Source organism: Antechinus flavipes, chromosome 4 (assembly GCF_016432865.1).
Source record: "Antechinus flavipes isolate AdamAnt ecotype Samford, QLD, Australia chromosome 4, AdamAnt_v2, whole genome shotgun sequence".
Lineage (NCBI taxonomy): Eukaryota > Metazoa > Chordata > Mammalia > Dasyuromorphia > Dasyuridae > Antechinus > Antechinus flavipes.
Genome location: NC_067401.1, coordinates 36,928,936 through 36,955,257, shown reverse-complemented (window position 1 = coordinate 36,955,257; position 26,322 = coordinate 36,928,936). Strand labels below are relative to the sequence as shown.

The window sequence follows — 26,322 nt, the reverse complement described above, 5'->3', positions numbered from 1 at the left end:
ATAGATGTGGCTCTTTTCAACAGCGAGGTGATTCAGACCAATTCCAAAAGACTTGTGATAGAACCATCTACACCCAGAAAGTGACTGTGGGGACTAGAGCATTTTCATCTTTTTATGTTGTTTGCTTGCTTTTTCTTTCTCATTTTTTTTTTTTCATTTTTGATCTGATTTTTCTTATACAACATGATAAATGTGGAAATATAGAAGAATTGCACGTTTAACATATATTGGATTACTTGCTGTCTTGGGGAAGAAGTGAAGGAAAATGAGGGAGAAAATTTGGAACACAAGAGTGAATGTCGAAAACTCTATTTGCATGTATATTGAAGGAAAAAAAAACCTATTATTTAAGTGGAAAAAAAGAGGCTAAGTAATAAACAAGGCCACACTGGAGACAAAGCTCACACCTGGGGATGATCTTTGTTCTCTGATCAGGTCCCTCTGGGAGGCTGCTGCTTGTTTAGGGTCTGGGAGGTGACTACTGGTTCTGACCCAGCTTTATGCCATCTAGTGAAGTTCAGCTCAGACCAAGGCATGGTCCCATATCTCACGGCCAGGCCCTCGGCCCCTCTCTCCTGGGGACTTCTAACTCATCTTCCCGCCTCACGCCCTCCCCCTCCTCGTGCTCCTTGTGCTCTGTTGCCAAGGCTACTTTCCAGAAGCCCGGCCCATTCTGCTCAGCAGGCAGCCACTGCAGCAGCTCTCTGCTAGCATATTTCAAGTTTCTTGGAAAGGGGACTCTTCTCTCTCCCGACTCCATGCCTCTGTGCCAGCTGCCAGGACTTCTCTGCTGCTTCCTGGTGACCTGCAGGTTTCCCTATCTGGAGATTCTGCTCAAGGCCTGCCTCCTGCAGGAAGCCTTCCTGGCTTTGCTTCTCTCAGATGGCTTTCTGTCTATTCTACAATGCTAGTTACTTACGGATTGCCTCCCTCCTGGTCTGTGAGCTCCTGGAGCACAAGTATGATTGCTGTTTCTCCTTGTGTTTCCAGCACTTAGCCCAGTGGACAACACAGAATAAGGCCTCTGGCTGATTCCTGAATGAGACACAGGCCCAATGGACCCAGTACCTGTGTGCTCAGTCAGAGGCTGGGGGCTTCTAGATCAGAGACCCCAAAAGGTAGAGGGACCAGCTCCTAGCAGGCAGAGCACAGCACAGAGAAGCAAAAGGTGTGCATGATAGGGATGGTGACAGCACAGAAACACTCAGTAAAACAAAGCCTCACTCACCCATTTTTCCATCCTCTACAAAGAGCACGTTGAGTGGGATGAGGCAGCTGAAGTAGAAGACGTCAATGTTATTTTTTACAGCCACCTGCCAAGGAAGCAAAAGGAGAATCAGGACACCTGAGAGAGCCAAGAGGGAGAAAAGGAAAGTCTGTGTCTGGAAATATGTCACCTAGTTTCCTTTCCTCTTCCAGGTGGCAAAGAGTTTTTATCCCTCATGACACACAGAGACGCTCAGCACTCACACGCATCCTCCTTCACTGTTCTTAAATGTCCCAGGATAATCAGTATCTCTCCATTTTCCCCAGGATGACTTTCTATAAGACTCCATTACTTCCTGAAAAAAAATTTCTTGCCACCCAGCTTCCTCTTCCAATGAAAATATGTCCTAATGATGCACCTTTTAAAAAAAAAAAAACCTGAATTTACCAGAGGCAGAGTCAATGAATATAAAATGGAAATTGGTCTGGGTCAAATAAGAGATCATCCTTTCATAGCTCATGCTTTTGCCCTTTTCTGTTTTTAGCTTTCTAGAAATGTGAGTGCTTTATTTTCCCACTTCTATATAATTAATAATATGCCATTGGTACCAAACAATGAATGGAAAGCCTAATGTAGAAAAAAAGCAATGATTGGTATATACTTGAATGGGAGATGCCAGTGCAGCTGATTTTTTTTTTTTTTAAATTAAAGCTTTTTATTTACAAAACATATGTACGGGTAATTTTTCAACACTGACCCTTGCAAAACATTTTGTTCCAAATTTTCTCCCGCTTCTCCCCTCCTCCCCTAGCTAGCAGGTAGTCCAACACATGTTAAACATGTTAAAATATATGTTAAATCCAATATATGTCTACATATTTATACAATTATTGCACAATAAAAATCAGATCAAGAAGGAAGAGGCTCTTGTTGTGTACAATGTTCTCTTGGTTCTGTTCGCTTCACTTAGCATCAGTTCATGTAAGTCTCTCCAAGCCTCTCTGAAATCATCCTGCTGGTCATTTCTTACAGAACAATAATATTCCATATAGTTCATATACTATAATTTATTCAGCCATTCTCCAATTAGTGGGCATCTATTCAGTTTCCAGTTTTTAGCCACTACAAAAAGGGTTGCCACAAACATGTTTGCACATGTTTCCTTTCCCTACTTTAAGATCTCTTTGGGATATAAGCCCAGTAGAAACACTGCTGGATCAAAAGATTTAAGTGCAGCTGATTCTAAGAATGAAGAGCAGCATGGGAAGGAGTGGGGGGAAAAAAGAGAGAATTGATCTCAAACCATTACCTCCTACTTCATTTCTCTAAACAGAGTAGGAGCTTGGAAGCAGGAAACCTGAACTCCTGACATTACTAGAACATTCAGACCTTGGTCAGAGGAAGCCCATATCTACCTCTTGTTTTCCACCTCTATGAAATCATTCCATATTCTTTTAAAAGTCCAACTGTCATCACTTTTCATCATATGGAAACTGCTCCACTTCCAGGGAGCAGTTCTATTAAATTTATTATTGCCTAATTTATTTATTTATGCCTAATGTGTGACAGGAATTGCAAATCCATTTTTTTTCATGACCTCTTACACTAAGAGTGCTACATGTTTATTCTTTACCTCACTTGCCCTTTCCCGTAATTTCTTTTTCCCCTATTTGCCTACCATCTCTTTCCTAAAGCCCACATGTCTTCATGTGACATTCAAAGTGCCTTAACTTCCTCATTTCTGTTGAAAAAAACTTGTAAGAATTCCCAAAGCTAACTATGATTAAGTCTATATCTAGACCTGAGTTTACTAACCCATATATATCTTGTGTGAGATTACAAACAATCTTGTACCACAACTGATTCTGCTTTCAACTCTCCTAGTACTATGCCACATGCCGTTACATCAGGAGCTCCTTCCACAGCAGGAGACTCAAGCTGCTGTTGTGAAGTGATCTGAAATAAGGTAAACACCAGCAAGGACACTGAGGAAGTATTTAAAAGACAGTCAAATGAAACTGCACAAGATTTGGCTTTAGACAGAAGCTGATAGAACTACTGCTACAATTGCTACAACCATCCTGGGTACAACAATCAGAGGGAGGCAGACAGCCCCAAAAGCACAGCTCAATACCAGGCTCCAGACAGCAAGCACTAAGGGATTACTAGTGCCAGGTACTGTGTGAAGTGCTTTGAATACAAACTGAAGCAAAAAGAAAATAGTCCCTGCCTTCAAGAAGCTTACCTCTTCATGAGGGAACACAAATACATAAAATGAAGCCAAAAAACAGGAGGTAGAAAGATGGAGTGTGATGTCACAAATGAGAACCAAACGTGAAACCAGGAGAAGGATGAAGGACAATTGGCCTTCCAAGTTGAGTTTCTGGGAGTAACCTGCCAGTGGGAGAAGGGGGCTGTAGAAGGCATGTGTGAATGTGTGTGTTGTGTGTGTGTGTGTGTGTTGTGTAAATGTGGAGGGGAATAAAGGGAGAGGACATCTGCGGAATGGTGGAAAAATTTAGAACCCAGAATAAAAATCCTTCAACAGTTGAAAACCAATATTCAATCTTTTGAGGAAGGATGTAAGCTATTTTCAGCTGTGGATCAGAGGAAGGTCAGACATTACACACTTAAGAGTCCAAACTTCTCACCTCTAGAGAAGAGCCAGAGGAGCTTGGCAGCTTGCCTAAAATCACAGAAGCAGTACATGACAAAGGGAGGATTTCAGACTCATACCTTTTGGCTCTAAATCCAGCCCTCTTTTCTGCTGCCCTTGGCCACTAAGTATGTGCAGTGGAGTTCTCCTTGTCACGCAGGAATTTCTGCACAGCTGCTCAAAGACAGCAACTCACTTGACCATTTCTGTATGTTAAAAGCCCAATCTCCTGGTAGTGAGTGTGGCACCAAATGTTCCAGGGAGTAAAGGCTGAGCTTGTTTAGTCTGTATCATCACCTAAGGCTACAAGAGAACAGTCCAGGCCTCCTCCCTAATTGTCACAATCTTTCAGCAATTCCCATTTTACAACCTACAAAGATACCTTCAAGGCATACTTCCACATATAGTTAACCACAGGAACAGGTTTAACATTAGACACCTGGTGCCTTAAAACAAAATATAGTACTTACACAAAAATAAACTGCAAGATATAATCTTATCCTGTCCCAAAGAAAAGAGAAAGGATAATAAAATACAGAGTTACCAGTAGCTTTGCTGATTTTCTGCTTTCAACGTGTATCAGGGAATAAAAAGGACAGAACACAAACTACTGGGGAAAAGTCTTCCTATTTGTCAAAAATTCCTGGGGGAAAAAAAAAGTTAACCAGAAATTGGGTATAGATAAGCATCTTTCAACATATACCACAATAAGCACGAAATGGATAAGTAATCTAGAGGTTAAAAAATATAATAAAACAATTAGAAAAAACAATCTTTCATAACAATTGTTAGAGAATTTAAAACAAAACAAGGGAAATCACACAAGATAAAAATGGACATGTTCAACTGTATAACATTCAAAAAATTTTGCACAAACAAAATCAATGTGACCAGAATAACAGAAGGTGGTAAAAAGGAAAATCAAAACCCAAAAACTTTGCATTAAAAATCTGACAAGCTTGATACCCAAGATATAGAATTCACATAAAATATATAAAACTAGGAGCTATTTCCCAATAACTACGCTGGGAAAGGACATTAACAGTTTTCAAAAGAAGAAATGAAGAATGTAGACAGTCCCCATCTAGGCTAGTATTTTTTCATATATTGCCTATGTTAATTAGCAATTTTATTAATTTATGGTCTACAAAGAACTTGTTTAATATTTCTGTCTTTTTACATTTATTTGTTCTTTGTGTTCCACGGTTTCTGTTGTTTCAGTCATGTCTGACTCTCTGTGTTCTCATTTGGAGTTTTCTTGGCAAAGACACTGAAGTGGTTTGCCCTTTCCTTCAGCTCATTTCAAGAAGAGGAAACTGAAGCAAACAGGTTAAGTGACTTGCCCAGGTCACACTGTTAGTAAATGTCTGAGGTCAGATGGGAACTCAAATCTTTCTGGCTCCAGGCTGGGCACTCAACATATTGCCTTGTCCTTCTCTTTAATTTAGCATATATTTTTTGTGAAAGTATCATGGGTATATCCCATTTCAATTCTGAAAATGAGACTTTTATGTCTATTTTTTCCAACATTTTGTTCAACTCTGTGGATTCCCTTCTGTTTAACTTTATGTTAAATGTATGTAGCTCTGTCTATAATGTGGTTAAGTCTTCAATACTGGTGGGACTCTGGGAAGACACAGTGATGGATCCATTTTGGAAAACAATTAGGAATTATATGATAAAATTTATTAAATTTAATTAAATAGATCATTTAGAGCAGTAATTGGTATGTGTATGTGTATACACATGTACTTATGCATATATATGTACACATACACTATATCCTCAGAAATCAAGAAGAAAAGTCTTATTTATAAACACTTTCTGTAGTACCCCCCCAAAGAAAAACAAATGGGTACCAATCATTTGAAAAATGGACAGGTCATTATTTGCAGACATAGAAGAATATTATTATGCTACAGAAATTTATTTCTACAAGAACTTATAAGACCTGTGTGACGTTACACAGAGCAAAATAAGCAGAATGAGGAAAACAATATATATAATGCCTATGGCAACAAATGGAAAAAACCTCCCACTAAAAGTCAGTTGAACTATTCATTAATTATAATGATCAAACTCAATCTCAGAGAAATGCTGATGAAATATATGGCATTCCTCTCAAAAGAGGAGGTGAAGACCAGTGGGGAGGAATGTGGCTTACATGTCTTTAGGGGGCTGGTTTTCACATTTTTTCCCCCCCCGATACAACAAGTAGAATAAAAAGGAAATGACTAAAGTATGAGAAAGCAACAGTAGAACTTTTAAGACAGATACAATCAACTACCACATAGGAAAAGCTCTAAATGACAACTAAGAGAAATGCAAAATAAAAACTCTGAGGTTCCTCTGTGTGAGTCAAAAAACATTTATTAGGGGCTTGCTATAGTCTAGGCACTGACCTAAAGTCCAGGGATACAAATTAAAGCAAAAAAAAAAAAAAAAATCCCTGCTTTAAAGAGCTCATTTACAGTCTAAGATGGAGCCAATTTGTAAACAACTATGTGCATACCCATAAAGAGTAGGTGGAAGGCAATTCCAGTTAGGAAGATACTAACAAGAAGAGGAACTAGGAAAGACTTAATGCAAAGGTACAATTTTACCAAGGTCTTGAAGGAAGCAAGGAGACCTAAGAGGTGAAATGAGGTGGAAGACAATGAATAAAAAAGGACCAAGCTGGAAGGAGCGACATGCAAGGAATGCAAGTTATTGTTGGAAGGACGTAGAATGACAGATACACAATGGTAGATAGAGTCATGCATTTGTACAATTGTCCTAGAAAATGACCCGGAATTAAGAAAAGGACTTCTTGAGCAGTGTGACCCTGGACAAGTCACTTAACCCTAATTGCCTCAGCAAAAAAAGAAAAATGCCTCAACTATTCACACCCTTAATCCACATGTTTCTGGAAGCTGAATACACCTCTCCAAAAAGATAGATAGAAATGCCCAATTAAAAAATTTGTGGCAGCCAGAAATTCAGAAACAAAGTAGGTATCTACTAATTGGAGAATGGTCAAAAATTATTGTAAATTATGTAATGGAATATCATTAGATCTTAAGAAATGAAAAATGATAAATGATAAATTTAGAGAAATTCAGATATACTTACATGAACTAAGGCAGAGTAAAGAAAAGAGAACCAGAAGACTAACATATAATAATGTAGTTGAAAACTCTATGGTATGGGAGCTCAGACTGAACACAAATCCTTTGGGTAGAAAGGTAGAGGTTAAAAAAAAAGACTTAATTACGGCTCCTATATAGATTAGTTTCGTTGAACTGCTTTTCTTGATCCATAGGTGGTGAGGGAAATTACATATAAATAGAAACAAAAGGCATCAATAAATTTTTTTTCTAAAAGTCATAGTCTATATGTTAGCTTCTCGAATTTACACTTGGTAGCTGCTTCACAAATGCTTACTGACTTAGTGAACAAAATGTCTTTTGCTCTTGGCTATACTAACAAGGGACTGAGCTCCAACAAAAGAAGAGGATGGTAGGCAGATGGCTCTTGAATTAAGGAACAATAACAGGAGTACGCACATCACGATCCTGGGGAATACTAGAAATCTCCAAGTTTATGTCAACTGGCAAAGAAAATGATGGGAGGAAAGCATTGTGGGAAGACAGCTCACAGGCAATTATTGAGTATATATGCCTGCGAGAAAGAAAAGAATCTTGTCACTATCAGCAAATCACTCTGCCCTTAAATTAGTACAATATTGATTTCTCCCTGCTCTACAAAAGCAGAGTCTTCAAAATCTCTTTTGTTGAAACTCACTATGTTAACTGGTACCAAAAAACCAAGCTCTAGTCATATTGTCTGGGAAAATATTTTACAAAAGGTCTTTTCACAGAAGACTGAGATTCAAATAGGAATTACATAAAATGCTCTGCAAACATTAAAAGACAATATAAATGCCAGTTACTATTGTTTATGGGAAACTGGTCTTGGGTTGTCCTATTAAAATGAATACAAGGAAGCATGAGGTTTCATTACATAAAAGCTTTGTGGATCTCTAAGTCTTGAAAAGGTCAAATGGGCAGACAGGTTCCCTACTCCCGCTATTCATGATTCTCATGATTAAGACTGTTTCTTGACTCTAATCTCCTCTCTCCCTGGTGACTGTAAGCCTGGGGGTCACTTGTCCCTTCACTTCAGAGACTCAAAATCCCCCCTCTCCTGAAGTCTCATTGGACGAGGGACGTTCCCTCAGGAGGAGTGTCCTTTTCTCTTTAGACCTCCACTGGTGATCACACACATTCTACCACATCAACTACCAATTCTAATACTTATCTCCAGCCCTAATCTCTTTCCTTTACAAACTCTAGTTCCATGCTTACCAAATGCCTTCAGCATATGAACAATATTATTTTTGATTCTTCTTTCTCCCTCACCTTTCAGATCCAAGCAATTACCAAATTCTTTCAATTCTATTCCTGAAACATTCTTGCTTCTTGCACTGGTTCTATCTTCTCTATTCCTATTGCCATTATTCTAGTAAAGGTCCTCATTATCATCAATTCAGGACTACTGTAACTCTCCTCCTTCACTCACCCCCACTGCTTTCTGAGCAACATTAGAATTCTTCTAGCTGGCATTCAAAGATCACCACAATCCATGGTAGAGAGAGAGGAAGGGAGAAAAGGAGGGTAAAAAGGAATGTGGAGGGAAGAAGAAAGGGAGAAAAAGAATGACAAAGGGAAGAAGGGAGGAGAAGATGGAAGGAAGGGAGGAAGGGAAGGAAAAGGGAGGGAAGAAGGGAAGAAAAAGGAAGAAGGGAAATGGAGCAAAGGAGGGCGGGAGAAGAACCTTATATCACATAAGTACAAAATGTATGTCATATCCAAATGTATGCATTATTCAGGCATGATCAGTCATGGAGTATGTTCCTTCTTTATTAATCTTCTGGAATTAAAATGTATCATTTCATTGGTCAGAGGTCTCAAGTCCTTTAGAATTGTTCATTTTTACAATACTGATGTCATAGCATCAAGTGTTTGCTCTCCTTTCCCCTCATTTCTTATGGCAGAAGAATATTCCATTCCATTCATATTGCCCAGTTTGTCCAGTGATTTCCCACAATTAATGGATATCCCCTTTGTTTCCAGTTTTTTCCTGTCATCACCAAAAAGTTCCTATCAACTTTTTTTTTTTTTTTTAAAATGAATGCCATTCCTCTTTATTTGGGGCACAAAGCCTCAAATGGGATGGTTGGGTCAAAGGACATTTGTAACTTTCTGAACATAATTGCAAATTGTCTTCCAGAATGGGTAGGAGCAGTCATTCACAGCTCTATCAACAACACCATCCCCTCCTTTTCTAGTTTTCTCATATTACTACCTTCCAGACAAACTTCTACCCTCATCACACCAAATGCACAATTACCCCCACACATCCATGCCTTTGTTCACCCTTTCCCTGAAATACTACCCCCCCCTCCCCTTTGTACCTATTAACTCTTAGCCAATTAAAAATTTAAACTTCATTTCTTGCACAAAACCTTCTCTGATCCCCAATGTGACAACTTTCCTTTCCAAGTTTCTCATTGTACTGTTCTGCAATTCTCTAATGTACTTACCTTATGATATATTATATTGTTGTTATTTGTCATTATGTCTAAATCCCTTATTAGATTAAAAACTACAGATCAAATATGAATTATCTGAAGTTTCTATTTTCTCTAATACTAGTGTAGAACTCTGCAGACAAAATAAAAATAAACATACTGAATCAATTAAATCAATTCCAGTAGGCTAACAATATCTAATTAACAAGCATAGAAATGAAATCACCGGTTTTTCTATACTTGCCAGGGTTTGTGAACGTGGTTGAGAAACAAGAGACAAGAATCTACTTCTAATCTACTGGGGGGCAGGACAGGCAATCAATGGACTAGTAGTCAATAGACTTGACATTTTGCTGCACAGCCTACGACTAAACATACTTGGTGAAAGGGCCTGAAATGTCAATTTGTGGAAAGGACAGCTCTGCTATGTGCTCCACAACCCTATGAGACCATGGTCTAAACCTCTCGACTAAGTAGAGCCAGTCTAACACTGATGGACCTCTTGGGGACATCATAATGGATAACAAGTAAATATGATTATAAAGTACTTTACAAATGGAAGAGCTTGCTCAACACACTTAATAATAATGATTTTTAAACATTACTTGCAGAAGCTGTTCAGGAAAGAGCAGCCTGTCAGCCTGGTTCTGTAACTGGCAATTACCTCTATTCTTTAGGACAGGAGGCCTGAAACAGCAGCAGCCTCTTTATCATGGCACAGTAGGAGATGAACAGGCTAAATTAATATGCAAACCTTGTTCCAATGCACTTGAGTACTATAAAAAGGAACGTGATGAACTCAGTCTGAACTCTGGTGAGCCCCACCAAACAAGCAGCTTTCACGGCAGGTAACTAAGAGGAGAAATGGACAACGATGGGATCCTTTTCTCTGCCAATTATGGTTCCATTCTATTTTTATCTATGTTGTGTCACCCATGGCCTTTTCTTAGTTTCCAGGGGAAACGGCTTTTCCTAATTAGCTTTTGGGAAAAATGGTTACAGGCTGATCCAAAGCAGGAGTGGATGCTGATACTGGCCAGCCTTAATCTCTGAGGCACAATGACTGAATGCAACTTCAACACTGTAGAGTCTCATCAACTGACCCCAAGGCTGGAGGAAGGGCAGTTTTCCTAAGAACCAACTCCAACTGTGTGAGGGATGGCAGCTGAGGTCTAGCACCAACACCTTCCACTGGATGCCTAATTAAAACTCTGTGTGGCTCCATCCTCACTCAGGGCCATGACATGACCCGCTTCCCAGCTTATCTGCAGGCTCCTCCTGACCAAATCTCTTTGGCCCCAAAGTCCTTTGCTCTCTTTCCAAGGTGATCTGCATTATCCAGAGGCAAAACCTAGAGGAGCTCCATCCAAAACCACCAGAATTCTGTGTGGGCTGCTGGAGACATTACCATCAAATGAAAGGTAGTAGAGATACTTCAAGACAACCAGAAAAAATGTCAATACGTAATTAAATGTTGCCCTCAGTGTAACTATAAAATTCATCTCTGTGATTTTCCCCAGCTTAGACTTTCACATCTGCACATGTTCCTTCTAAGAATGAAACACCAAGGGATAAAAAAGGCATAACCTTCTGGACAGGGCCTCTGCTCAAAAATATTAGGGAGAGCCAAATGCTCCTTCTGAAAGATCTGCCAACCCCCATCTGCCCCTAACAAAAGCCTGTCACTAAGTACATTTCGGCACCTCCATGCACCTCTGAAGCCCAGTGAAACTGGAGAGCATGGCAGGAAATAGGGAGAGTATGTGGGCTGAACAACGCAGACCACACTCAGACAGACATGGGGAGATTGGTGGCAGGCAGACCATCAAGCAGGCTAAGTCACAACCCATCAGGCTTGAGATGATGAGACCGGCAGGTAGCAATTTCAGACAATGGGGGATATAAAACAGATGTCACCAAGGTAAAACTGACAGTCCTTGCAACAGATTTGATACACTGGGGAATGGGGAAGGGGAGGGGGAAGAGTTGTGGAGGATAATACCTAGGTGGCAAGTTTGAGTGACTGGGAAGATGGTGGGTACTCTGAGTAGTAATAAGAAAGTTTGGTTAGAGTAGAAGGACTTTGGAGGTAGGAAAGAGGGAAATTAATCATTTCAGTTTTAGACATGTTGAATTTAAGATGTCTATGGAACACCCAGTTTAAGATGTGCAACAGGCAACTGAAAATGAGAGACTGAAAGATTAGAGCTGGACAAGTAGTTTTGATAATCATCAGTACAGAGATGATAATTAAATCCAAAATGGGAGCTGATGAGATCACCAAGTGATACAGTCAAGAGGAAAAAGAAAACATGGACCAGGATAAAGGTCTGTGGGACACAGGGACTAACTTGGCAGGAGTGACCCAGAAGATCAAGTAAAGAAGTCAGAGAAGGAGTAATTAGATAGGTAGGAGAACCAAGTAAGATGATCACAAAAACTTAGAAGAGAATAACAAGGAAAAGTAACTGGGTCAAAGGCTGAGGACTGAGAAAAAGCCATTAAATCCGACAATCAAGAGATCATGGGTAATTTGGTACAGAAGGGAGTTTGGCCACAAAGCGGAGGACAGCTGCGGTGCCACGGCCAGCAGGGACAGGTAGCCAAGAAGCGCTGCTCTGAGACAGCATCCTCACTGGGAATCCAAGATTCTTCTGATTGTACTACATACTGCTGACTGATTTTTATTGTTTATTCTGAATTCCTTTATACCCTTAGCACATGCACAATGTTTATTTTGATGGTTGATGTACACATATGAACACGCTATTGACAATGCTTTTCCAAACTCTGCACTGGCTTCATAAAACTAATGTCCATCCATTGCAGGAGTTTACACACAAACTGAAAACAAAACACATTTTCACCTCTTATCCACATGAGGTTGTGAAAGAGTATAATAGCACATAAGTTTTCAGAGACCATTATCAAATGCATATAAACCTCAACCAGGATTTTTACTCAAACTAAAACATTTTTGGTCTTTAAAAAAAACACCCCCCCCCCCACACCAAAATATTCCTAATACATTTTTTATGGTAGCAAAAAAACTGGAAGTAAAATGAATGCCTATCAACTGAAGAAAGGATGAATTTTATAAAACATTAATAGGCCCTAAGAATAGACGAATTCAGGAATTCAGAGAAATGTGGAAAAATTTGTATGAGTCAATGAAAAGAACAGTTAGTTCAACATATGCACAATCATCACACACAATGTAAATGTAAAAAACGCTAAAAACAAACAAACAAAAAAAAACAACACTGAGAACTGTCATTAACCGCTTTGGTCTTGAAGAACCTAAAAGGAATCTGATTCCCCTCCTCTTCCTCTCTGGTTAGAGGAGGGAGACTCACTACGGTGTGCATGCACAGTCAGTTTCAGGCACTGGTTTTATTCAAAACTTTCCTGAAGAGATTAAGGTTTACGTTGGGAAGAAAAAATACCAGCATTGCTGGAGTGGCTATAACAAGCTATCCAGTATGAAAGCAGCCCTCCTTCCTCAAGAGCAATAAAGACTCTCAACTTTGGGGTGCAAATGTGTACAATTGGAATCAAGTGACTTGTCTAGAGTCACACAGCTAGTAAGTATCTGAGGCTGAATTTGAACTCAGATCCTCCTGATTCCAGGGCTGGTGCTCTATCCACCATACTACCTAGCTGACCCTTTCCCCTCTTTTATACCCAAGATTCTATTATATACCAATTGTTAACAGATCTGCCAGTAATATTAGTGTTATCCTGACTTTCAGCACCGCCTGGAATTGTCTACCTGGGAGTGTATGCTTGGTTTCCAGAAGCTAAGCAGGTACTAGACAAACATCTATTCAGGAAGCTCTACGAGCCCCCACAGGCTGCTAAGGAGATGTCCCCAAATGGAAGACCAGGCAGGTCAAGCAGGTAACGTTAAGCTCTGAACTAAGTCACACAAACTCAACAGGTCTGGGGAGCAGTTTGGCATCTACTGCTTAAAAGATCCTCCGCTGGGAAGCATTTAATCATTCTTCTGGCACAAGAGTCTCAGCTGTAAGACTTCTGAGGGAGAATGGACATATGCAAGACACAAAATATCAGAGACTGTGACCATCTGCGACTCTGACGCTCTCCCAGGCTAAGATGGTAGCGTAGGAGTAGCAGGGGACAGAAATGCTAATGAAGACCCTCTGTTCAGAGGCTCTTTTATTAAGCTGGCATGGCGTTCTTCTCATACTGACATAGACTAAAAACAAGTCTCTATGGGATGGGAGGACAAGGCCCTCTGTAGTCATTTTGGGGCAACCTGTTCTTTCTTGAGAAGACAGAAGAGATTAAAACATGCTGTAAATTCAAGTTGTAAGAGATAATCACAGAAATAACATGCAGAGTTAAAGAGGGAATGAGAACCTTCCCCCCCCTCCCCTAACTTGGAGGTTTTAAATCGATGTCTTTTGTTTTTGCATCATATGTATGTATTTCTGAATCCTTTTCTCTTACTCTCAGCAAAACCAAACCCCACATCAGCTCTGACAAGATATACACCATTTTATATCCATAGTTTTCAGCTCTGCCATGAAGAGAAGAAGATCCATTTTAAAAATCCTTTTCCAGGACCAAGGTTATTATAATGACAAAGTATTCAGTCTCATTTTACAGTTCTTTTCACATGGCCTTTAAGTCACTTTTAAGACCTTAAGTAAATGTTCACTGTTATAAAAGATCAGCTGCTTGTGATTACTAAATGCTGGTTTGTGAGAAAATCAAAAACAAGTAAGAAATTCTAAATAATCCCTCGGCCTCTCACCAAAGCTGCCAGTGCAAGGTGATCGGCAAGCAAGCACTCTAGTATTTGTTTCCATGACTTTCTGGGCAGAGAACATCCAGAGCCCACTGGAATCTGAATGAAGAGGACACAGCCCAGGACCTGGCACCTCCAGCTCATCGACCTAGGGTTCCCAAATCACACTGTCCTTCAAAGCTATCTCCATGAGGAAACAGAAGCATTTGCAGGTGGCAAGTCTGATAAAGTGCATGGATGAAATGTTTCTTAGCAACCAATAGTAATGGAATTAAAACAAGGTCAACTGAGTCAGAGAAAACTGAGTTGGCAACAGACTATTTTAAAGGTTTTGGTTTTAGCTAAATAGTCCATTTTCTCTTGGGGTATATAAAATCAAAAAAGACAAAGAAACTCAAGAGGGTCCAATTTGTGGGGAGACGGGGTGGAAAAAAGGGGATGATGAGTTGTTCTTCATAAAGCTTTATTGGTCATCCTCCTCAAGCACAGAGCTAATCCCATTACTCTCCTAGTCAACAAACTCAAACAATTCTCTCCTGTTTCTTGGATCAAATAACATCTCCTATTTGTAAATCCTATACAAGGATCAACAAGCCCCACCCTGACCTGTTGCATTTGTTTTTCTTTTCGGTTTATAAGTGTCCATATATTTTGTCTCTCTAAAAGGAATGAACAGAAACTCCTTGAGAAAAAAGTCTTGTTTTCTTTCCTTCTGGTCTCTGTACCCTCAGAGCCTAACACAAGAACAGCTTAATAACTGCTAGCTTGATTGCATTAATAAAAGCTTTTGCAGTCATCTTCAGTTCAGTAGCCAAAGTCTAAGAAATTGGTGTAGATTCAGAATTACTGAATGTGGACTTTTTCTTTTTTTTTCTAGCCCAATTAACATGACTTTTCATTTTAAAAGGAAAAAGATCTAGACTTTGAAGTCAGTTACCTCAATGTTTACTTGACTCAACTCCTATCAACCTTCCATAAGAAGGTTATCTCCACGTCTGGATTCTTCTTACCCACAGAAGATAGTCTGGATGATCGAGACTCACGTGTGTCTTTACTGCCTCATTTCTGTCATCCATTTCCAAGTTCTCTTCCGATTTTATCATCCATGCTTCCTTTCTCTCTTTCCTCTGGCTGCCTATCCCAACCTCCTGGCCACCCTTGCCAGAGACCATGTCACAGAAGAATTTGTCCTGAGGTCTTGTTCTCCTGACTAGCAAATGCATTTGCTGGGACACTATTTCTGGAAAGCCCATGTCACTCCTTTTCTGGTCCCCTCCTTCCCACTTCCACAGTTCTTTCGTGTCTGGTTTTGGAACCAGACATGGAAAAAACATGATCCAATCAACTATATCTATTCCTTCCTAGATTTTGTCCCCTATAACTCCGCTCCCATCTCAGTATTTTTTCAGATCAAAGTGACCTTTCCTGGCTATTGTCTCCCTCACTACAACATAAGCTCCTTGAGAGCAGACAGTCTGCTTTCAATGTTGTTTCCCCAGCTCAGGATTCATTTCATATATGCTCATTTATTCATTCAGCGGGATTGCTGATATGCTAAGAAAAGTTTAATGAACTTCTGCTCTCATTTCTACTAGAAGATTCTAATTAGTAGAGGAATAGCCAAAATAATCCACAAATTGGAGACAGCACCAGAGTCATTCAAAGTTAGCTATAAATGAAGAATTAAGGATTTGCTTCCTACAGTTTTCAATATTTGTAAAAAATTATCCTATTTTATGCTCATCTTTTTATAGGGAAGAATTTTATGCTAAAACTCAACTTCTTTTCTATTTATATTCCTATATTCATAGGAAAGTAAAATAGGTTTTAATGAACTATTTTCTTCTCTCATTCTTTCTGAATCTTTCTTAACTAGAAGTGGTTCACTAGGAAGGTGGACAGAAAGAAATAATATCAGAAAGAAACAAAATAGAAAAACAAAATAGAAAAAACAAAACAAACAAAAAAAAAAGGCACCAGTCATTTACTTTATATTATTGTTATTGTTTAAAGACAAATAAGGTCCTAAGGCACTGATCTCATAAATCACCTCTTTAGATTTTAAGAGAAAAGAATCTGTCCTGTTCTTCTTGGACCCAATTTCTCTTCTTGCCTCCAAGATAAAGCAAGATGCATGCTTACTGACTATTCCCAAATCCAGGATGGAGAAAGGTTTTCTAGAGAATGGAACATATAGCCTAGAGAATTCCTTTAGTATCCTGAGCTGAAGAACTTCATAAGAAATTGCTCTCATTGTAGTAACAGCCAATTCCGGCTGCAGAGTAATAGTTGTGCTTTTTTCCCAACTTGAGCCAAACTACTATCATGACTCACACTGTCTTAACTTAAAAAGGTTACTCCCTCAGCTAAGAAGAGAGAGCCAACTGCTGTGGCAATGAGGCTATTAGTGAAGGGGCAAACAGGCCTTGTGAGTAGATATAGAAATGATTTTCTCTCCAAATAAAGGCATTTATATCAGCTCTCATAAATACTTCCTGTTGGTGTCTTCAATTGGCATTCTCACTCATCTGGAAAGATATGCCCCCAATTTTTCATTACCATACTGTACTGGTGACTAAGTAGAGTCTTTCTTTGAGGGCAAGTGAAAATTGCATCTCACTTGCCACCCAAGTTTGTAAAAATTCCCAACTTTCCAGAGAACCTCAAGAGACCCACATACACACAAGCTAACTTGCTCTACATGCTCCTTTTCAAAGGCAGGTGTGCCAATGAGGAGCCCTTGTAACAAAAGGGTTTGTCACCAAAGTCAGAAAAATCATTTTTGCAAGAGATAAAACTTCCCGATAATCACTGTGATGCAGAGAATGTAGAGGGTTGTCAAAAGAACACTGGACTTCACACAGTATGCAATATACCACCAGTAATATCAATGCCTGACTCAATCACATAGCATCCATTATCTCATCCTAATCTTTCAACAACTCTCGAGAAGACAGAGCTGGTATTTTATCCACAGTTTAAAGATGAGGAAAAAGAGGCCCCAAGAGAATATAGGACTTGTTCAGTCACAAAAGTTAGTGGCAAAATCTGAGCTTAGAGCTCAGGCCATCTGATCCAGAGTCTGTGCTCTTGGTGACACAGTCCTCTGGCCTACAAAACAAGAACAAAACAATTTTATCCATATGCCAGTTTCATATAAATTGCTACAGAAAATAGTTGTAACCCAGCCCCCAATTTATGCAAAATGATGCTCAGAAAGTCATTTTAAATTGTTGGGAAACTGATATATTTTCCCATTAGAACAATGCCTTTAAGATTACTAATGCACTTAAAAGATCTAAGCTACCATGGTTTTCTTGGTAATCATGGTTTTTTGGTGGGAAAATGAATTTCAGCTTGAGAAAACAGAATACATGTCCAGCGCCTGCTTTGGGATGAAGAATCTGCCATTACCTCCCCTCCATGGAGGGCACTACAGACAGCAATTTCCCTCCATCCAAGTCACTGACTGCAGCCTGAAGCCGGGTGGGCAGCAGGGACAGTTCAGGAGGCAGGACCACCGTAGGAACACTTCTTGGTCCCAGGTCAGCTCTCTGGGTCACTCCCTGTCCACTGCTCCCAAACAGTCCCTCATCTCCAATTTGCTGTGAAAAGCAGACCAAGAAGCCAGCCCCTCCACAGCAAGTCCTTAGGAACAATGGCAGGGATGGAGGGACCTCTTTCCCAATCTCCCTCTATCTGGGAGGGGAATCCATTACAGCTCCCATTTCCAATACCAAAAACAATCAGTAATTCCCTTGTCCTGGGCCTTCATTTCCTTCCACTATGATCAGAATGAGAATCCTTGACACCAACAAGGTGCCCTAGCCCTGAATACAGAGGCTCCAACTCCACCCTAACATCAGCTCTGGGGAGGACCTCTCACCCCCAATGACAGACAGATGCAGATCCATGAAACAGACACCAACGTAGCAACCATCCCTTCTGCTGCTTTCCTACCTGCAGGTTATTGAGCGGTTCCATCTTCATAACTGGACCCAAGGTATTGAGGGGAAGGGACACATCAATGCTCTGGTTCGGCATCAGCGGAGTGTGGATAGCCAAAGGAGTGCTAGGGATGACCCCAAAGCTGAGAGAGAAAAGAAAGCAAGGCGATTGAAAAGTGGCAGCATTCCCCAGCAGCGCCTCCAGGGCTCTCCGTGTGCTCTTTTATTCATGAAGCACAATCCTGGATAACGGGAAGAGCAACAGAGCCAAGAGAACTAGATTCTATTGAGCCTGGGCTTCTGCTCCTCCAGCCAGAGCTAGATACTTGCACCCAGCATAGCTTCTCCTCCTGCAGATGGCTTCTCTAAGTGCCCTTCAAATGGACTACTTTCCATTGAGTGCCACCCTGATGCAAACCTGCAAACCCATCGTTCTACATGTGATTGCTAGGCCATCTTAAGGGGAGGAAGAAGAAAGATCAGATCAAAGGAAGAGAGCAATGATGTTCTGGGGACACAGAAACCTGTAGGCAGCCCTAGTCAGAGGACAGAATTATGCATTGGCAAATTTTACTTTCCTTCCTACACGCTCTCTTTTTTGTTCACAGATTATGCGATGACTCAAGGGAAAACAGCCATCTAAGCAAAAAATGGAGCTGATTAACTTCTGTACTCTAAATGACTAAAAGAAAACTGAGACTAAATTTGGTCAGCCAAGTCTTTAGCTACCTACCTACCTACCATCCAGCTAGTTTTTAAGGGTAAAGATGGGGCAGTGTAAAAAGTGGGCAGAAACTGAGAAGAAAAAAAGTGATGTTTACCAAAAAAAAAAAAAAAAAAAAAAAAAAAAAAGCAAAGGAACAGCAATGAAAGAAAAGGATTTTGCAAAGGCAAATCAGGTAAAAATTAGTATAAAAAATGAAATGGGCAATTTGGAGTATGTTTTCTGTCTTACCGAATTAACACATTACTGTCACAACATTTAAACAGCATTCAAGCTTGGAAAGCACATAAAAATACTGTCTTATTTTGTCCTCACAACTTTGGAAGGAAGGTACTATTATTACCATCCCCACTGTACAGATGAGGAAACTAAAGCACAGAGATTTAATTAATTAGTTTGCCAGGATCACACAGCTAATAAGTTATCTGAACCTGTATTTGAACTCAGGTTTTCCTAATCTAAATCCAGTACTTGTATCCACCAAGGGGGTCTATCCATTTTCATGTTTCACTTAGTTTTAGAAACAATGGCTAGTAGTATATAAAACCGTGGCTAAGAAGAACTAATTTACATAGAAAATCTATCCCTCAAATACAAGAAGGATTGGATTATCCAATCTGGAAAAGGCTATAAGGCTTCAATTATGGTCAGGCAATGGACTGCTTCAGTTGTCTGAGTACTGTCAAGCTAAACTCAAGAAGCTCATTAACAAAAGGCTGGCTACCAGATGCTTGGTTTTGTCACAGCAACACTCATGAGGTGTAGAGAGGTTAGGATCTGCTTTGGTAACATCTGTACTCAAGCAAACATGGATTTTTTGAAGTACTGAAAAAAATAAATTCAATATTTTAAAAAGAAAAACATAAAATCTATTCCTCAACTGGACCAGTCTTTTGTCCCTATCAAAAACACTACAATAGGCATTTTATTAGGGAACTATCCCTAATGATTCACCAGCCCAAAGGCTTTCTATCTATCCTATGATTCTAAGCCCAGAACCAGAGGAAATCAGAGGAAACTTGCCATGAACTATCAAAGCAGTCTCTTTCATTTGAACATGTCTTCTGGCTGCAACCTAACACTGTTCTGAAACACATTGTACCTTCAGAAGAAATTTCCTGGACAGCTCACGGATAGGGCAGACACACTGATGGTTTCTGATGTGCCAATTCAAAAATTATTCCAGACGGTGAAAATACTTGCAAATGGTTTAGAGTGAATTAAAATGATGGATGATACAAGCCCAGATTTCAGAAATGTAGCCTCTTGACTAGCACAAATAGATCTGATGATTCAAGAGTCAATTACTCCTATTCTATAAGCAGAGTTGAATCTTTAACAATTAAAAAAAAAAAAAATCCCACAATGTGAAATCTAGAAGCTACAATATTTTCTCCCCCTTTCTTTTTTTGTTATTCTTGGGAAGGATAAAGGATATGTTTGAAAATGAAATTAATTTAAAAAAAAGAAAGACATTCTTTATGGAACCTTTGCAGCCAGTTCCTTAAAGCCATGAAAACTTAATAGGGACTTCCAGTGCTTCAGAACTCTTAGACTTGGGCCTTTTTATTTCCTTCCTTCTGGGTTTCTTGCTAAAATAAAAGGAAAGGAAATGCCAAAAGCCAACAGCTAGTCTGCAAAACGTATTTAGCTACTTTATGTTCCCAGTAACAAGAGGAGGGATGTGGGGATGTACTGTTAAGAAACTATCTTAGACATAATGGTATTCTTGTTCCCAGTGAAAGCTCACTTATTGGAGACTGTTTTAGTTCACTCAACAAACACTTGTTAGGTGTGGTTAGTTGTTATGATCCCATTAGGGTCATTAGATCATAACCCTAATGGGATCATAAAGAGTCAGTCACAACTAGAACAGCTGAACCACAACAGCAATGAGTGTACAAAGAAAAGTAGAAAATCCCTCAGCTCCTGTATTTGGATTACAGTATTTCAACAAAAAATGCACTCACAGAAAGGCTTCATGAATGGACAAACTTTTTTTTTGGGGGGGGGGGGGGGATGGATGGAATCAAAAACAATTTATATGAAATGACATAAAACAAAACAATGAGAAAGAATTTTAACAATGACTTTGGTAACCTTAAAGAGAGCAACACTGAACGTCTTCAGAAGTGATTAATATAAAATCTAATCACCACTTCATAGGCTGGAAGGGAAGCATACCTTTGCCTTTACCAGTGGTGGTAAATTATAGGAGTGGAATGGTGTATACATTTTTAGACATGGCCAATATATTGATTTTTTTGTCTAATTGTATCACTATTAGGGAAGGTTCTATGACAAGGTAGGGAAAAGAAGAACTGAAAGTGATGTAAAAAAAAAAAAAAAGGCATTAACAAAATGTGTAGAAGTAAAAAACCCACATTTTCCAGCATTTCTAGTCAGAGAAATGTCTCACGGTCGTTAGTGTTTGGGCTTTTGCATCATACACATATCCTAGACAGAGAGTAGCTGAGATGAACATGACCTAGGTCTTATCCTGAGTCCAGAGCCCACCAAAGAAAAGAGAACTCCTAAGATTCAATGGCCCAATCTCTGCTTGAGAATGAGGCAAACGCTTAGGCCAAAGCTTGGCTGAATAGTTCAGATTTCTTACCTGTTCTTGTTAAATTGAATAGCAAAATCTGTCATGTGCTGCAATGCTTTGTTGGTGAAGTTCATGTCCATGTAGATGTGGCCCTGCCGGTGAGTGAATGTTCCTGAAATCTCCAGGCCTTTTGCTTTTACTGCAGGGAGCCAAACCTGAAAGGCAACATAAAAGCCATTTGGACCAGGCAAAGCCTCAAGAGATAATGTGCCATCATTGAGATTTCATGAGAAAGACTACACAAAGCTAAAGTGTCCCTTTGGGAAGTGTGTCATAAGAGCAGAACAAAAGCCTCTCTGCAGTGCCGGCTATTCTGATTAGCCACCATAGTTCATTCCTAATTATTCAGGAATTGATAATCAAGTCTGTCCCTCTCTCCTAACCAACAAGGTTTCTTTGTGCCTGTAATAGGGAGAACAAGTAAAGGAAGATGAGGAACTTAAGACAGCTCCTGATAGGTATTAACACTACTGGTTCAAAATTTAGTAGTACCTGAAAGTAAATGCTTAAAAAAAAAAAAAAAAAAAGTAAAATGCTATTATTAAGCTTATTAGAGTTCTAAGAATTTTATCATTGTATTTTCAACCAGACACTTAAACCTAATCATATTTGAAATACTGTATTAATCCTGCCTAAAACTACAACTGTCTAAAATTGTTATGTTGCATGCTTTATCCTAACTTTCTAAGATAATATAATATTTTGGGGAGGTTTTATAACTGTATAGTTAGGCAAAGGCCTAAGTAAGGCTTATTTAGCCAACACCAACTTGATGATCTGCACTCAGCTAAATTACACCAGAACAACTGTGTAGAGAGAGTAATCAACAGAACAGTCTGTGTAATACATATAAATCCTGGAAAAGACAACCCAAGAGCCTTTATAAGGAACCAGATAAATATGTATTATATATATATAACAATATATGTAAATATATAACAATTCAATAAGAAAGGAAATTGCATGGCTTCCCAGAAGGCAGTGAAGCATACCAACTACAGTAAGGCCAGGAGCTCTGAGCTGATGAGACACTCCAATATTTTGAAGGGACCTTAACCCTCAAAAAAACTTTTCCAATATAATAAGGTCCTATTTTTCACATTTTTATTAATTCCACAAACATTTGTGCTTCATGCATCATGATCCTGTAATTCTTCCAGTGTGAACACCCCTTGTCCATCTGACAGTGATTTCACTATACCAGTCTTTTTTTTTTTTTTTTTTTTTTTTTTTTTTTTAAGAGTTGCTATAGTAAACACAAATCCATCATTCTGTGCTCATCTGGTGATGAACTTCTTCTAAGTTAATTAAATGGAGCCTCAGATAATAGACTATAACTAGGCCAGTCCTTAAAGACTTTCTACTTGATAGGTCTGACAGAATTTATATAACCTCTTTGTTCAAAAGTAAATCTGTTTTACATTAGTAGCAAATAGCAAAAAACTGAAAAAATATGTTCTATGTTACAAATGCTATTATTATAAGACTAAGGGGAGGAAGATACTGCAGTGAAAAGAGTAACCAGACTGGGAGTCAGCAGTCCAGGGCTACAGTCTCAGACTTTTCACCAACCACACACACAACCATGGGAAGGTTAGGATCCCGCTAGTTCTTAGTTTTCTCAACATAAAATAAAAGGGTTATATTAGACGAAATCCGAGGGCCCTTCACTTCTCATAAATGATGACTCTTAAGAGTCAGAAAATAGCATGTTACTCTTGGTACACTTTATGTTTTTCTTCTACTATTTAGTAAAAAATTAAAATACCAAAAGATGTTTAAAATAGTATTAGATTTCCCCTGGACTGACTTCAGAGTTGACAGACTGAATGATACACTCACACACACTCACTCTCTCTCTCTCTCTCTCTCTCTCTCTCTCTCTCTCTCTCTCTCTCTCTCTCTCTCTCTCTCTCTATATATATATATATATATATATACACATATATATATACACACACACATACAGGAAAAGAGCTCACCTCCTCAAGATTTTAAGCCGAATGGACCAATTACAAATAACAGCTAATATGGCAAGAATAACAGTGGTCTCTGGCTGTGAACTGGAGCCCTGCCATCTCCTCCTGTCCCCAGAATAAGGGGACAGAAGTTGTTCCAGGTCTAAGAAACAGTATTAAATCATGTGTGATGCCCAAATTGCAAGGAGCTCAAGCCCTGTCCAGCAAGAAGGTCCCACCAAGAGGATGTTCTCTTGACTTACAGCTTTGGGAGCCACAAACCCTCCAGGTGCCAGGCCTATCCCAGTGGAGAGTTCAAAGAGGTCATTGAGTCCACTGCTAACCACAGCAGGAGTAGGAGACGGGGCGAACGTTGCAGGCACCGAGGATGGAATGAAGGACTGTCCCACCTACAAGGGAAAAAACAGTTTATAAGTCCAGAAGGAAGAAGGAAGAGTCAGTGCAAACTCAACATATCTAGCCAACCCCAAGGGTTGGAGGACAGTCGCACAACTGACACGAGGAAGCAATCCCAGTGACTGGGGGACACACACGGCCTCTCTATTGTCAATACCAAACTAGGTTTGTCATCCAAACGGGCTTCACTTTCACAGGAACGCATGATCAAGGTTATTTTTGAGAGAGCACAGAAGAACAGAATGAGGACACAGGGACCCAAGGTTGGCTTTTTTTCCTTTCCAATTTTAGCTTCCATGATTCTTTGCAAAGGCGTCTGGACGGGGAAGGAAGTGCTTGTGCAAGAAGGAGCAGCGGCTCCAGGTCCACTGGGGTCTGCTCATCCCTTTAGTCATGTCTTGTTCTCCCATTCTAAGAATAAGCATTTAGGGGCTCCCTCCTCCCGAAAAATGGGTCTCTCTCTCTCAGGAACCTCTCAGTCTTACAAAGTCCAGATCACTCTGTACTCATTTCATGCTACATGATACCAGGGCATAAGAGTATTTCCTAACCAAGACAGGAGCTTTAATTTTTTTTTTAACATTAATGACAGGAAACTAGAAAAATTCCTGAAGAAACCAACACTCCAAGCCCTGAGGATGTAGCCTTACAGAGAGTGGGACACCATCTTGACAACTTAAAATGACTTTCTCTCATCCTGCTGCTCTTCTAGCCCTGCCATCTTAGTCTGCCCGTGCAATGTATGACAGCAGCAATGGCTGCTCTGAGAGAATGAGTGGACCAAAAAAAAAAAAAAAAAGTTCTACCAAATTGGGGTAGGGAAAGGACACTATTTTCTCACTGTGAAAAAAATGGATGGCACTTACTGCCGGACTTCCTCCAATGCCCCCGCCAAGGTCACTGCCAAGCTGAAAGAGAGAAAGGAGAGAGAGGAGAGAAAGGTAGAGTTCATTTAGCTACATACTAGAAGCGAGAACAGAATTTGCAGTTTGGAATACTATGTAGCTGGGGAATACATGCTGTCTAATAACTTGTCTCCACTGGGACAAAGAGGTCTGGGTTGTACTGTTTTGGGAAGGACATCTATGAGAAACCCTCAGAAGGAAGATGGAGTTGAGATCTCTCCAGGACACTTTAGATCCAATCTTTCCACAGCAGTGCTTCGACAAACTCAAACAGGATTTAGAAGAAATCTGTCCCCAAACACGGACATGCTTCAAATATCCTTTTAAAAAACAGAAATCAAACCTGTGCATGCATTTATCTATGCCACCTGGTCCTTGGCACTTCTGAAAAGTCTTTTCATTGATAAATAAGCAAAGCAGGCATAAATAAAAATCAAAATTGCATTTTCAGATCTGTGCCAGCAGCCACAAACCAAGAAATGCAGGTTTAAACTTAATGAAATGCTAAGAGAGAAAATAATTGGTGGACTCTGGCTTCACAACTCTCCTTCCTGACTCCTTTGAGAGTCTTCTGAGAAGAGAATCTATTGGATATAGATGGCTTTTTTGGCAGAAAGCTGAAAAACTGGACTAGAGTCCTGGCCTTGCTGCTAAATATCACTAAACTGAAAACTTTCTGAACTTCTTTTTTTTTCTCATTTGTAAAAGAAGGCACTCACCCCCCAAAGACTTCTTAGTTCCCTTTCAGCTCTGAAATCCTGTGATTTGAAAGGACCCAAGGAACTGGGAAGAGAACAACTCATTAATTAGCCTTTCAAACATTACCCCCTCTGAATTGAGGGTGCCATAATAAAGATCTTATATCGTTAGCCATGATTAAACTAAAAAAAAAAAAAAAAAAAAAAAAAAAAAGTACTATACTAAAAACCCATTTAAAAAATATATATATTACCCTTTTAAAGAAAACAAAACACTGTTTTCTACTAGGTAAATTACCACTTTCCATCCTTTAGAAAGGAAGTGGATGACAACACAGGGCAAAAGATGGACCATCCCAGGATTGTTCATACTTCTATATATGGATAAAGCATCTACAGAAATTATGGAAGCCCGTGGCTAAGAATCACAGAGGCAATGATGGGCTACAATGCAAGCCAGGGAGACCAATGAACTACATCCCTGAGATCATGGACCCAAAGAAGTATCCAAAGCTCTGCCCTTGGCTGTTGCCTGACATCTGCAGATTTCTAACCATGGGGCACAGCACATTCAATATTCTCTATAAGACAATTTTGTCTTCTGTCAGTGAAAATGAGAGGAATGACCATTCTGTGAAGACTTACTTCGTGTGTCCCCTGGACCTTACAGAAGACACTTTAGAGTTTCACCTGATGGATTGAACATAGAATTTAAAACTGATATGTGCCAATTAATGATTTTTCCCCATGATAGATGATTTCTATTGTCCATGAATGCCACAGGTGCCATAAATTTAAATTAACAGCTATGTTTCAAAGTAAGCTACAGAGATTGAAAATCCCAATGTCACCATTT

General features: G+C 39.6%; 1 protein-coding gene across 3 annotated transcripts in view; it reads right to left on the bottom strand.

Moving 5' to 3' along the window:
- Positions 1–26,322, bottom strand: part of AP2B1 (adaptor related protein complex 2 subunit beta 1) — a 120,429-nt gene that overhangs the window by 19,293 nt on the left and 74,814 nt on the right. For 2 of the 3 annotated variants that reach the window (XM_051992438.1, XM_051992437.1), the window contains exons 15-19: positions 24,730–24,771; positions 23,710–23,856; positions 21,498–21,643; positions 18,170–18,299; positions 1,229–1,313 (exon numbers count right to left, since the gene is read on the bottom strand). In XM_051992438.1, the coding sequence (XP_051848398.1) occupies positions 1,229–1,313; positions 18,170–18,299; positions 21,498–21,643; positions 23,710–23,856; positions 24,730–24,771 (550 nt within the window). The remainder of the gene's footprint in view (positions 1–1,228; positions 1,314–18,169; positions 18,300–21,497; positions 21,644–23,709; positions 23,857–24,729; positions 24,772–26,322) is intronic. The other variant, XM_051992440.1, reaches the window with a different exon arrangement.